The sequence below is a fragment of the Meleagris gallopavo genome, chromosome 22, assembly GCF_905368555.1.
Source record: "Meleagris gallopavo chromosome 22, MGAL_WU_HG_1.1, whole genome shotgun sequence".
In the NCBI taxonomy this organism is placed as follows: Eukaryota; Metazoa; Chordata; class Aves; order Galliformes; family Phasianidae; genus Meleagris; species Meleagris gallopavo.
Window position 1 is genome coordinate 7,857,266 of NC_139425.1, and position 14,108 is coordinate 7,871,373.

Genomic DNA, 14,108 nt, shown 5'->3' on the forward strand with positions numbered 1-14,108 from the left:
CAGCCCCATCCCTACAGCTGGGCAATGCTCCATCGCAGCGGTGTGAGGTTAGAGCACTGAAGGCAGGACAGAAAGCCAGGAAGCACATGCAAATTTATTTACATTATTTATATATTTGTAGATAGACTTCGGTTTGCTGTTGGATTGAGAAGTACACAAGTGCTGAAGTAAAGCCACGCTGTGCTCAGATCAAAGGTTAGGAGCAAACTGAAGCACCCAGCCAGCCCTTGCCTAAAGCCCAGATGTGCAAACAGCCCTGCAGGAGTACTGGAAGTTTCTAAAGAGGCTCTTCTCAATGTAAACACACAGTACATGGATCTACATACACAGGCCAGGGAGAAATTGCTGCTTGAGTGTATCAGGTGTGCAACCAAGCAGGATTCTGACTTACCCCAACTGTTAACTCCTCTTCTCTGCCAGTTTCAAAACTGTTGAAGCGACTGCTGTGTTAGCATGTCATTTCTAATTCAGACCATTAATGAAGATGAGGAAATTTCCTGGATCAGACTGAGGTCTCCAACAAAATCTGAGCTGTTGGGAATTTTGGTGGCATTGATCAGTGTCTATGCATGTATCTTTCCCTGTGTATTTCAGTGCCTTGAAAGCATATCAATTTAATTGCAAAGCTGTGAAATATGAAAACCAGGCTCACATCAGACTGCGTCGTATCTCAGTGGTTCCACTGGATTTCTGTGCTAGAAAAAAAACCACCAGCAGTAGCTCAGGAGCATTACAGCTACACACCATCTCATCAAAGGTGTTGAAGTAGAGCAAGGCTAACATAAGGCAGGGTGCAGGGCCTGCAGGTCACATGCAGGAGTGCTGCAAACTTATAGTGAAGGGTTGGAGCTGCACCAGGGCCCAGAGCTCCCCTCCCTGCAGGGCACTGAGACACCAGGGCTGTGCAGCCCCACACATGCATTCACTATTGCGTTCAGCTCCAACTTCTGCTCTGGGTCATAAAGCTTCTGAGAGGCTTTAAAATAGTCACCATCTTATCAATATATGGATTAATAACATCCACAGCTGATCTGCCAGAACATCTCAGAAGTATGCCGACAGCCGCAGGAGGCAGCACTCAACCCAGCCACAATCTCAGCCCACAGCAATGTGAGCTACAGGGGGGCTACCAACATTCCTGCCTGGAATTCAGGGACTGCCACTGGGTGGGAAGAACTGCACGGAGCAAACAGCTGACTGCGCTTCCAGACGTGATGTAAACCAAAACCAAGTGCTGCAACCTTACAGATTTGCCTCCTCTGCCCAATTCCTCTGGCTGCTCCAGCACTTCCCAGCCTTCTGTCCAGACAGCAGAGAGCCAAGCAGCTCCAGTTTCTCAGGCATGCCTTACCCCAAAGCAACACACCAAGGTCAGGAGGTTCTTCCCAACTCACCTGCCGCAGCTCTGTGCTCCTTGGCTGGAAGGAAGGCTGTGACAATGATCTGGACAAAAGTCAAGGCTGTTTCTTTACATTTAACAACATTACATAATTCCAAAGACAGACTGGAGTTTACAAACAAGTAAAACCTTCCAGTAAGTGCTGTACGTGACACTGGGGAGCACAACACTGCTGCAGCCTTTGCAGTGGGTCTCTGTGCCACGTGAGCACATGCAGCCCTCCAGCAGCACACCTGGAGCAGGAGCCCATAGGTAGGTTTGTCTGTTCACAAGAAACAATGATCAAAGCCACTGATTTTTCTATGCACCTAACAGGGGGGATTGGGCCCTCACAATTGTGTTTATTTATTTTTGTAAACCACTCACGTGGGGAAAATTATTTATAAAAAAAAAATAAATCAGAAGCAAAACATTCAGTACAGAGCATCAGAAATACACCTTCTGGCTTTCACATTAGTAAACAAAAATGAGTCCCTGATTACGGTCTTTCACAGCTGTGCTCCAAATGTTCTATCACACCTCCTTCTGCATCACACCATCCTGCTGCAGTAACTGTGGCTGAGGAAGCAGGCTTGCCCTCAGCAGAGGAGATTTTGTTACGTCTTCGCTAGATCAAAACCAAATAGTTCTCAGGATCTCTTCAGAAAGTTTCCCCGCTTAAAAACCAAACACAAAACACCCCACGAGCCATTGGCCTCCATCTGAGATCCCCAATAACGATGCTTCCAGCTGGATTAAGTTACATACCTCCAAAACATACCTCCAAAACACTGACAGAACAAAACAATATAAAAAACCAAAGTGCATCTTTAGCAAACAGCATCCCCTCGGGCAGACGGATCTTTTACTGTACCGAGAAAAATAAATTCAAGAGGAGAAAAGAGTCAGAGAGAAAAATACATTAGCAAATACAGATAAATTTGTTTTTAATAAAGGAGTTAATTTTCTTTCAATCCTATATAAAACAATAGCAATTAAAAACTTCATTTTTGAAAGTAAATATTTACATATGAACAAGTAACTGTGCAAAATTTACATGAAAAAAAATGGAAAGACAGGATTTCCTAAAAGACAAAATGAAAGGGGTGTAACAGTTGTCAGGTGTTGATAAAAATACTGATAGCATTCAGTTTACACGCAAGAGAGTTAAATTCTACCATGAGAGGTCACACAAAGAAAGCCAAAGTATTTACAGTCATAAAAGTACTATCAATAGACAATTTAATACAATAACCTCTGAAAATATAAAGAACCAATTAGTATATTTGTAATAAAAAAATAGGTACAAAGAAGGGACTTTGCTCTGGACATCTTTAAAGTAGGCCCACAGCTTGCATACAGTCTTTTAGCAAAATAATTATAGTTTACATAGCCATTTTTATGTTATGTGCCAAAAATTATGTACAATTACTGACAAAATACACCAACCATTTTTCAACACTTGATTCACACTGATGATTCCTCTCAACTTTGATTTTATTTAATCTAAGCTTTCACTTTAGCTAAAAAACACAGTGCAAGTAAAATATATTTATGCTGAAAAGGTTTCTCTTTTTTTCCTTTTTTTCCTTTTTTAACTTTACAGCTTTACAAACTATAGCAAATAAAATGCATTTTTACAGATGCTGCTAAAACATTCAGAAGTAACCCTCCTTTACGGGATTTCAGGGCCTCTAATAAGCAATAATGTGATTAAAATTGAGGTTATGTTTAAAATTAACTGTATATCCCTCTAGATTTTGAACATTTGGGGGAAAGATAAATATCCTTAAAAAAATCAGTTTGCTTTGCTAACTGACTGTTCAAAAAAAAAAAAAAAGCTAAATGAAATGAGGTCATCTGCTGTAGACATATGCCTATATAATTGATTTAGTTGAATAAAACTGAACTAAAACGCACAATTAATGTCAAAACTGCTACAGGGCTGACAGGGTAGCTAGTTATTTGCTAAACGATTCCATCAGTCTTTATATATGGCTTGTTTGGCAAGAAGGCCACTCAATCAAGAGATGAGTTAAAGTTTAATTGTCCTTTTATAGTATCCACAGGCCTTGTAAGTATCCTCACTGTTACAGAAATGTATTTTCTCTCACACTGAAGAGTTTATTTATAAACAGGAATATAAAACTGTTCCATGTAAAGAGGTGGCTGTTTTTCAAACAATATCCCATTTGCTTGTTACAAAAAGGCGAAATCTGCAAATATATAAAAAAATGTCCTCAGGCGGCTCTCCGTCAAAAATACCTTGATCTTTTCCACTTTACTTAAGGAATGCTTTATATAGCAATAGTGAATGGCTTGTCTCTCGCTCATTTTCTAAACAAAATATGAGGTCCCTGAGGTTCACCCGCGTTATCCTTTGTCGCGTAAACTGTCTGGTTGTTCCAACTCCAGAGCTGCCTGGGACTGCTGCACTCGAACCAGATCCCTGGGAAGGAAAAGAGCAGAAGCATCAGAACAGGTCTGCGGCCACACTTACTGCAGAGCTTCTAGGGGAAAACACAAGATGAGAACCGGTGGATGATGTCCAGGAAGCTCACAGACGGTGTATGCTATCAACTTAGGCATTTTGTAATTATTATTTGTTAACTGCAGTTCAATAGTTAAATGCTATCAGTGATGTTTAGCTTAATCAAAATAAAAATAAAATAACAAAAAGCTGCTTCTATCTGTAGTAAGGTAATCCCACCGAGCAAAGCAAACAAAAAGTCTCAGTGTTTGTACAGACCCTCGCCCTGCAGCTCTTTCTGAACTGGGAAGCACACCCATCCGCCTGGCTGGGAGGTCTCAAATCATGCCCTTGATCTCCCCTGATCTTCACAGCAGAGTGCCACCAGCTCTGCCTGTTGCTGACAACAGCTGTAACCAAGCTCAGGATTATATTAAGCAGCAGCTATTCTGGACACCAGCAGACATTCATTCTCTAACCATCTCTGAATTCCTGTCTATCTTTTGGCAACGTTTATCCCTCTGGTACACACTGGTCATCTGCCACAAGTAGTGCATTATTTACTTCAGAAAAAATAGAACAAGAAAAGCAGGAGAAAGACCATAAGATTTCTTTAGAGATGTTTAGACATGCCACAGCCCTTCTTCAGCTGTTTACATGCACATGGACTCCTAACCAAGTTGATAGAGCAACTCTGCTACAGCTAAGTCAAATTTTCACTTGCAGAAGAGAAATCACAGCCATGATAGGACACAGGTGATTAATACAACTCCTATATGTTTTCTATACTTTCCTTTACATAAGCAAGGAAATCCCACAATGCTCTAAATGCCATGAGATCCAGCAAGAACGCCATCTAGAGTAACAGACCGTCTCTTTCAGAAAAGAGATGGATGTGTCACCGAGTTTTCCAACACGTGCACCCAGCTCCCTGCCGGGCAGTGATGCAGCGCAGCTCAGCTCCCGAGGCACAGCGCTGCTCCTCGCCTGCCCGGCAGAACAGAACGGCAGCAGTGAGCACAGCCGCCAGCAGATGGCACAAAGAGACCAAAAACCAACTTCCAGCTCCGGCTTTAGAAGCCGGGGATACTTTTGGCAGTTGCCCGTTGGAGATACTTTGCTCTTTGTGCGTGAAAAGAAACCATACGCGTGGACTGACTGGAAACAGACCGCATTTCCATGGCTTGCTTATACTTTTTTTCACCTCCAATTTCATTTGCTAGAATGGTCTACTACTCTTTGTACCAACTGACACCAGAAGGTCCATCGCCTGACATTCTGGAGCACCAAAAGAAGTGTTCTAATGAAGAACACCTGAGAGTAGACCTGAGAAAAGCAAGAACAGTGCAGTAGCACGAGAGCCATGTGAACAAGGTGCTGAGACACACAGCCATGCAGTCCTCTGCATGTTACGTGTATACCTTTATTCTTGGTGCACGAACTGAGGAACCAACCGAACCCCGTGCTGGAAGGCGCTGTCACTGCAGCACACCACCAGCAATGGAGTCACACTTCTGCTTCTCAAGCACAGAATCACAGAATGGCCAGGGTTGGAAGGGACCTCAAGGATCACGGATCTCCAACCCCCTGCCACACGCAGGGCCACCAACCTCCACATTTCATAGCAGCCCAGGCTGCCCAGGGCACCATCCAACCTGGCCTTGAACACCTCCAGGGATGGACGGAGCATCCACAGCCTCCCTGGGCAGCTGTTCCAGCACCTCACCACTCCCACACGTTACTTGTTGAGCCCACAAGCCCTCTGCACTGCTTAAAGGCCAGATTTCCAAAGGCACATTTTAAAACACACAACATAGGTGCTTATTTTCTATCGACTTCAATGGACACTGATTGCAGGACAGCACTGGATGCTAAATATCAGATACATACAAGTTAGGAATAAAAGGTCTATAGAAAGAATGGCTGGGTGGGGTTCTTTTACTTTTGTCTTCCAAATATTCCTTAGAATCACAGAATTGCTCAGGTTGGAAAAGACCTTAAAGATCATCAAGTCCAACCACAACCTAACCATACTACCCTAACAACCCTCTGCTACATTAGGAGAGGCTCAATCCCCGTTTTATTATATAGACCACTTCAAACCAATAGAAATTTTAGGAATGATTATAAAGAGAGATAACTGCTACTCCTGTAGGCACAGAATGAGTTAAGCAGCTTTCTCATAACTGTCAATAAAATCATGTGGACATAAGATTGTAAAAATGACAGCAGCCTGTTCTGTTGGATTCCGAAACAGTACAGTTATTACTTAGAGGTGATTTTACATGTAATTAAGATTCAGCATTCCTACACATCAAAAGCTTACATTTACAAATCTGTGTCTAAGTAATGACAAACCTTATTTTCCACACTTCTTGTAATATGCCTTAGCTACAAACTGCACACAAATGGCGACAAGTGGAGCTCAATTTAAAAATGTCAAGTGACACAGCAGCAAAAGCACAGCTGTGAGTTTATCAGATCAAAAGCAGCTGGTTCTTAATTAAACGACAAAAAATTAGATTTCCTGGAAACCTGCGGTTAATTGGTTAACCAGTAAGCGATTAATCTAGGATAACTACATTAGTCAGATTTAGATGAAATACAAACAAGTGTTCACAGCAGATATAAAACACATTTCATAACCTAGGTGACACGAACAGACTATTCACACTGCTGCACAGCTGAGCATGCTAAGCAGGCAATGCCAACAGGAACACTCTGTGAGGTATTTCAGTATACTCCTCAGAGACCACATCATTCATATCAATATTGATCTCAGTGCCACAATTCTGCAAACTTCCTAATTTTAAACTACGTTTATAAAACATTAATTCAGGAATTTGTTAACTTATATAAAAACAACCCTATCAATAATAGGCATTTCACTAGCTTTCAAAACTCAAAATTATTTATGAAGATGCTCAAGAGGCTTGATTTTAATATAAAAATATCATCTGTTAGTATTCAGATTGTTCTGTAATATTTTATATCGAGGACTTGTAAATTACTGCTTCTAACAACTCAGTATAAAACAAGGTGAACTATCCTGAAACAGAGCTTCTCTATAGCTCAAACTGCCTTAGCAGCAAAAATGTGCAATGCTCATTCACAAGCAGAATTATTCAATTATTACTATCCTGTCACTTACTATCAGATAGAAAATTCTGCAGGGAAAACACCTCAAATTATGAAAACAGAGCTTTTGGTCCTGTTAATAACAAGTCCCTTCTAAGCATTAGAGAAATCCTATATTCAGTGTCTTCCATGCACAAAGCAATTTTATACCATTTCATGTTCATTAACTTGTTTACAAATACTGCAGATAGTTTATCAATCTACCTGAAATTAAATGAACATTAAACCAATCAAATATTGGGCATACTGATAACTTTGTCAGTAGAGACTTTTTTAATCTTCAAAAGGCTAGATTAAGTTGTGAGATATCCAAAGGATATAGGTGAGCATCATAATCACTCACAAATTGTCCAACTGATCTGCTGCAGAGATCCTAAAACTAAGGCCAATCAAAAGCTGATGAAATAAATTAGGCAACTTCCTATAATTGGAAGCTCCTAATGATTCAATTCTATCACTTCAGCCATCTCACTAAAGGCATTAATTAGTCTGTGCTATTACTTAGTTTGTGCTATTACTTAATCAGTTTGGCTACAATTATAACAATCTCTTCCAAAACCACGGAGGTCCAAAAAGGCACAGACTTGAGCAAACAGCAACTGCTTTCTAACATGCCCCAGGTCCCACAAAACAGGGAACATCACTCAGTTTTACTCCCCATGTCATTACATTCATGCTAAAAATTAATTCTGGCCCTGGAGAAAGAAAATCTGAACACATTCAAAATACAACTCTGCTACTCAGAAACCTCCATCCATGAGGAAAGAGAGCTCTGAAAAAAAGTCTTTTACAGCAGAGTGGTGCAGAAAACCAAGAACTGCAATTAGACCATACCTCTGTCCCTGATCCAGATCCTGGTGAATCCACTTTCCTTTTCTTTCTTGGACCAATTGCAGCTAATGCAGTCAAGTTGGCATCCCTCTGTCTCATCTGTGCTAGCTCTTGTTGCTGCATCTGCATAGGCCAGAACGAGGACCATTAATTATTTTTCTTTTAAATTTTCCAAATCAAAGTTAATGTCAAAGTGAAACACTTACCTCCTTGGCCTTCTGTTTCAGCCTAAGCTGTTCTGGATCTTCTTGCCTAGATCGAGACTGTGTTGATAAAATGACGAACACGGATGGGTCAAGGAAGAAAAAGAAAAATCAGTTAATTTACAGAAGTAATTAAAAGAAGATACGTCTTATACTGCATATGAAGGCTTTTCTTAACTTCCATGGGAAGTGAAAAGTACCTACCTACCACTTTTGGAGAAGAGACAGGGAAGGAAAATCATTCTTAGAAATTAAAAACAGTTTTCCATTTCTTAGCTTCAGGTAACTATTTTTGACAAAGCACCCCCCCTTCTTCAGCTTTGTTAAAAACAGGAAAGGAACAGCACACATTTATGCCTAAAGAAAACCATTATGAGGCACAAAATACGCATAACTCTGAATCTCAAAAAGGAATCACACCTTTGCTTTTCAGAAGAATTCCTCCCATACATGTACAACCACATGGTTAGTAAGAACATTATTTGCTGTGCCTACAGATGGTCAAACTGCCATTTGAACAGAAGGCCAGTTAAGTGGCCAACAGACCTCAAGCATTACCACCTGCCCATCGTATTCCATATTCGTAGAAGCAACAGAATGCATTATTTCAGTAAACTTTATAGTCTAATGATATCAAGACATTGGTTTTGGTTGTGTTTTTGGGGATATGTGTATCAGCTCTCTTAGTTTCTTGTTTTCTGGTTTTTTTCCCCAAGAAGTCAAACAAACAGAAAATGGGAAGAACTTCAAGACAGTCTTTCATTCATACTCCTCACACAGCAATACGATGTGTATCCAAACAAATGGTGTTTTCAATCCCATCCAACCTCTAGACCAGCAACAAAATAAATTATTGTAATTCAATACTCAAGCATCCTTCAAATGTTAAGCTTTTCCTCATGATTAACCAAGGTCTTTCCTGCTGCACTCCAGGTGCAGCAAACACAGGAAATTATAAGAACATGCAAATTATTGCTTCATAGAGTAAGCAATGATTTACATATATCTCACCCTCATCTTCCCCCTTCTGAAAAGAATGCATAAAATCTTTTCTTATTTTATAGGTCACGTTTTCTAGACTTGTAAATTGCTTTCCTTCAGAAATCTACCTGCCACAGGGCTCCTGGACAGAGTATTCCATCTCAAGTATAATAGGAACCAACTCAAGTGTTTGCTGACATCTTATGTACAAATATTGCACTAATCAATTTTGATGTCATCAACTCCTACCATACACTATAAGCCTGATGGAAATCCTAGGTTGTTTTGGGAATTGTGCTCCCTCCTAGGTAGTCACATCCATCCTATACTTGGGTCACCAAGTACAACCAAAAAGTGCAGTGCTTACATCAACTGCTTCCTATTAATTACATTTCTTCAATTTGTCAAAACGTTTCTGAACTCTATTTCTATTCCCCCAAAATACTGGTAACTTCTCTATTGCATATAATTTAGGAATACAACCAAGCTATAAAATTAACCTTTTTCCTCAGTGAAAAGCACAAAGACTGGCTTTGAGGGCCTACTAAATTTGGGAAAATGCAACGGGAAAGGCAAAGCAGCAGCCCTTTCTGTGGAAAGCAGAACAGAGCTGTATCTAAAGAACACCCTCATCATGTTCCACCTCTGAGAATTAGTCTTTTCCTTCACTGGAAGTCCTTTACAAAGAGAAGAAATTCTGCACTTTCGACGTAAAAAAAAAAAAGACAATTTGCAAATGTGAGTGAAATCCAAGCACTTGCCTTTGCTGCACGCATTAAAATTTCCCTTTCTTGTTCATCTTTACGCTGCTTTTCTATTTGATCAAGTTGTTCAAAGAACTTGAGCTGTGCCCGAACGTCACTTGCTTGTTCGTATCTTTCATCATCCTGAAAACATGGCAAATATGTTCCTCATTATATATCTTAAAAACAAAGCTGTTAGCTTGTACTGTACTGGAGAAGAACATATACATTTAAATCTCAACTGTTCACTTTGTCCTTTTCAAGCAAATAGCAAGTGTGTATTTACACCAGTCAAACCAGCTCTTAAAAGCATTTTGTTCTATTTTGTGAATTCATCAGATTTTGACTTCCACATTAATACCATCATCGTTTTAACTTCACAAACATATTTTAGAGATTCTTTTTTCTTCTATTTGCATCTATTAAGTATATGCATCTGTCAGACAGCAGTCTTGAGAATTCAGTGCTCCCTAGTCCCACACTGATCCCAGCAGCATTAGCAGATACAGGCTACTCATTCTAATACAACACAGCCAGGTGATTGAAAAGCAGGTAAAACTCAGTAGCTCATTCTACATTCAGCCACTTGTTTCCCTACAAAGTGCCTCATTTAGCATTAGTTACCATCAAAAAGGAGTAGAGAATATGCTTCCTATATGCTGGCAATGGGAGGAAAGAAGGATATAAATTGATGTAAGCCTCAATACTAGATTTTGCTGCATCTTCTTCTTGCTAGGGCAGTTGCAGAGCTGGACTTCTATGACTCACAGTATACCTTTTTGGAGGGTCAGAGCAGTCAAAGAATATTTCCTTGAAGGAATATATTAATACATGTTCAATGATTACTTTCCTCCCTGTACCCACTGGTCCTATATAGATAGAATTCCAGAAACAAAGGAACGCAAGGGTTCTACAATTATATCATCACTAAGCACACAAAAAAGGCTTCTGAAGAACAGCTCCTTCAGGTAGCTTCAATTCGACATCAAAAAGCTAGCTGGCAATGTTGCTGTACACTTGAAGAAAGGAAATGAAAGATGAAGAACTCATCTATCACATCATTCAGCTTTACGCTGGGAGACTTGATGCTGACTGACCTTTACCAGATGGCACATAATGCTGGGGTGTGGTGAACAAAAATAAATCACATCTTCTATCTGCCTATCCCATTGTACAATCACTCAGATTTTAAACGTTTGATATAATTAAGGGGTAGGAATAGTTCATCTACATTTGTTTTTAAAAAAATTTACATATGCAAGCTGAAGCCAACTAGTCATCCAGATATATTAATACCTTAGTGTAAGATGAATCAGAGACAATAAACAGCCTAACTTTAGAGAACGAAGAACATCCGTACACATGCATATAACAGGCCACTAAATGTGTGCAGTGTGATTTGTGCAATTAAACAGTTACCTTATAAGAAATATTCCTTTGCTGAGCAGTCTCTGATAGCTTTTCCACGAGGTTTTGTAGTCTTTGTTGTGTAGCGTGTGATACATAGCTAACTACGTCAGGATGGATTTCTGTTATTCCATGTTTTTTACCTATGATCAGGGCAAAAAGTTATAGAAAAAAATAATAAATAACAATAATAATTATACAATTCAGTTAAACCTCATGGCCAATGTCTGTCATGGAAACGTAAACGCTTGGCAAAGCAAGGCTTTCATGCATGTATGCAAAGAAGCATTAGATAGGAAATGGTATACACCAAGTTTAGTCTAGCAAAGCTTATGACTGTTAAGAAATGCTGCATGCTACAGCAAAACAAGTAACTGAAGAAGGCTTTTTGTTATTCTATCATTTGTAAATTTGTAAGTAAATATGATAAAGTCGTTCCCAGATTTATCTTTTTTTCCAAACAAATTTCATTATTTTTGTTGCTGTATGATTTTATGCAGTCAGTTTTAACCAAGTACAGTAATTTTGGTGTTAAATTTCCATGCTTCTATAGCTTTGTTATTCTTCACACATTCTTCTATTTCCATAAGCTGAATGATCACCGACAAGCATCCAATTACACAAAAAGACAACTACTCTAACAATTTTAGATCTATTCAAATTAATTTGTAAGGAAAATGTCTTTCATTGAACTCAGCACTGGTGAAATGTGCTTATTAAATCTCTAGAAACATCAGCATACCTATTTCTAATATCCTTCTTTGTAAAGGTGCCGAGAAGAGGAAGGTTTCATCTTTACAAGACCTTGTTAACGTGCCCACCAGCTCCGAGTTTGTTGCCAATATCCGAGCACTTTCCTCTGACAGGTTGACTCCAGCCATTGATGCAACATCATTAATGTCATCATCATCCCTTAAGAAAGGAAAATTCATTACAACAGTTAAATTCAGCACTTATATCTACACACACTGCTACAAAACCATGGCTGCACATAATGAGTTCCACAATAAACCTGAATATTCCATTTCGTTTTTGCTTTTATTATGTGCTAAAATTAAACTAACATTATTTGGTTCCAAAGAGCTCGAGGAGCATTTCTATCATTTTGCATTTCTTAACTGTTTTTCCCAATATCTTTTCTTACACAACATTTTAGCACCTTAAGAAACAAGAGACTAGATGCATCACTACCACAAATAATAATAAACTGCATTCATGGTTGTAAAACAGGCTGTACATCCAAACAATCTGAGCAGAGTTGGAAGGTGCAGAGGAATGAATTCTACTTGCTTGTCCAGACAAGAATTGTTTGTGAGTTTAAATATTTACCCTTAGTGCCAGCTAAATGATAAAACCAATCTGGTACAAGCATGTCCACAGTTGTTTGTACAAGTCTTTAAGTAGCAAATCTGGCTACAGAAAATCAATTTTCAGTTCTTGTGCGTTTACCTAGCCTGATTCAGCACCACTAGAGTACATGGACAGGTTCCCACTAAGTTCTGCAGGCTGCCCAGGCAGTATGTATGAGTACAAATGAGCACATGGTTCCTCACCTAAAAGAACCTCCCCCAGGTTCTTTCAGTTTATTCTTCTGAGCAGCAGCTACTTGTGTTGAAACAGTGGCTATAGCTTTGTTTCCAGGTAATACTGTTGGTTTTACCACAGGTACTGCAGGAAAACAGACAAGATTTGTACATCAAATTTGTGTCAGAGCTTAGATTTACGAGCCAGTCACAGGTAGTAATGACAATACTCCTGGCACAAAGATTTTGCCTCAACAATTTCTGTCAGCATCTCGCCCACCTAGAACAGTGCCCTCCCATACAGTTCCAGCACTCAAACATTTTCTCTAACTACAAATACTGCCCTGCATGTGTGCACCCCCAGCCACTACAACACACACTGAAGATTTTAGCAGTGCTACAACAGTGCACCATTGACACTTCAAAAGTGATGCTAAGCAAGTCAACTGAATGCTATTAGAACAGCACATATCAGGTGTCCTCCTACCTGTCTGAAGTTGATTCAGTTGAATTTGCTGAGGAGTAGTGAGCATGATACGACTGTGTGGTTGCCGCAGTGCTACCATTGGTGTCTGTGTCAACGTTACCTGTGGGGGCCTTATCAACGTCCCTGCTTTCTGAGGCTGTTGAATAACCTGTAGAAAGAAAAGAACTGTAAACAAATCTGAACCAACTAGGGCTAAGAATCAGGTGGGAAAAACAAAGCCTAACAACCAACGCATCTGTTCATTGATCCAGGTTCGGCACATGTTAAGGTATTTAAGTTTCTTTAAACTAAAGTCATTCTTCATTGAAAAAAATTAATAACCCACTTTCTGCAACAACAACAACAACAACAAACCAGCAGAAAATACCCCATTTCTGTTTAAGAACTCTATCTATAATCACAAAGATATGTTTTCTACATTAGAAAAACAGACAGAGGCAAATTGCATCTGTCTGAACAAATTTAAGAGCTAGAAATAATAGCAACTTGGTACATGTAATTCAGCTGGTTTTACCTATACTGTTTTCATCCAGAATCAGTATAAGCCACAGCTGTGTAGCTTTGTACTAGGTTGCCTCTTTTTTCCCCCCTTCATTTTGGTTACACTGAATATTTACAAATTGACCACAGTGATCTCTACTTTCCATTCCATGCAAAAGTGTATGGATGGAGAAGCTCAGACGAATGGTAAGTGTTCATATACTAAGTAGCAAGAAATTCTAGCAATTCAATTGTGCACATTAGTCAATACGTATCCCCAAAAAAACCTATGTGCAGGCACTGTTTTGCTACCAGTAGACATCAAGAGGTGGTGTGCACATGATACTATTCTTACCTGGTTTTCATGAAAGTTTACATACAGATCTAAATTTTTATTCCAGAACAGGAGAAAGAATTTGTCATTAGATGTATGCAATGGGAAATTAAAATTCCTCCCTAATACTGCT

The 14,108-nt window shown here is 39.5% G+C and overlaps 1 protein-coding gene across 2 annotated transcripts in view; it reads right to left on the reverse strand.

Moving 5' to 3' along the window:
• Positions 1-2,308: 2,308 nt before the first annotated feature.
• The window catches only part of TAF4 (TATA-box binding protein associated factor 4), a 36,071-nt gene continuing 24,271 nt past the window's right edge, over positions 2,309-14,108 (reverse strand). The window contains exons 9-16 of one of the 2 annotated variants that reach the window (XM_085241697.1): positions 13,162-13,309; positions 12,705-12,819; positions 11,894-12,063; positions 11,164-11,294; positions 9,763-9,888; positions 8,024-8,080; positions 7,821-7,940; positions 2,309-3,827 (exon numbers count right to left, since the gene is read on the reverse strand). In XM_085241697.1, the coding sequence (XP_085097823.1) occupies positions 3,660-3,827; positions 7,821-7,940; positions 8,024-8,080; positions 9,763-9,888; positions 11,164-11,294; positions 11,894-12,063; positions 12,705-12,819; positions 13,162-13,309 (1,035 nt within the window). In that variant the 3' untranslated portion in view covers positions 2,309-3,659. Of the gene's footprint in view, positions 3,828-7,820; positions 7,941-8,023; positions 8,081-9,762; positions 9,889-11,163; positions 11,295-11,890; positions 12,064-12,704; positions 12,820-13,161; positions 13,310-14,108 lie in introns of those variants that run through there. The other variant, XR_014887762.1, reaches the window with a different exon arrangement.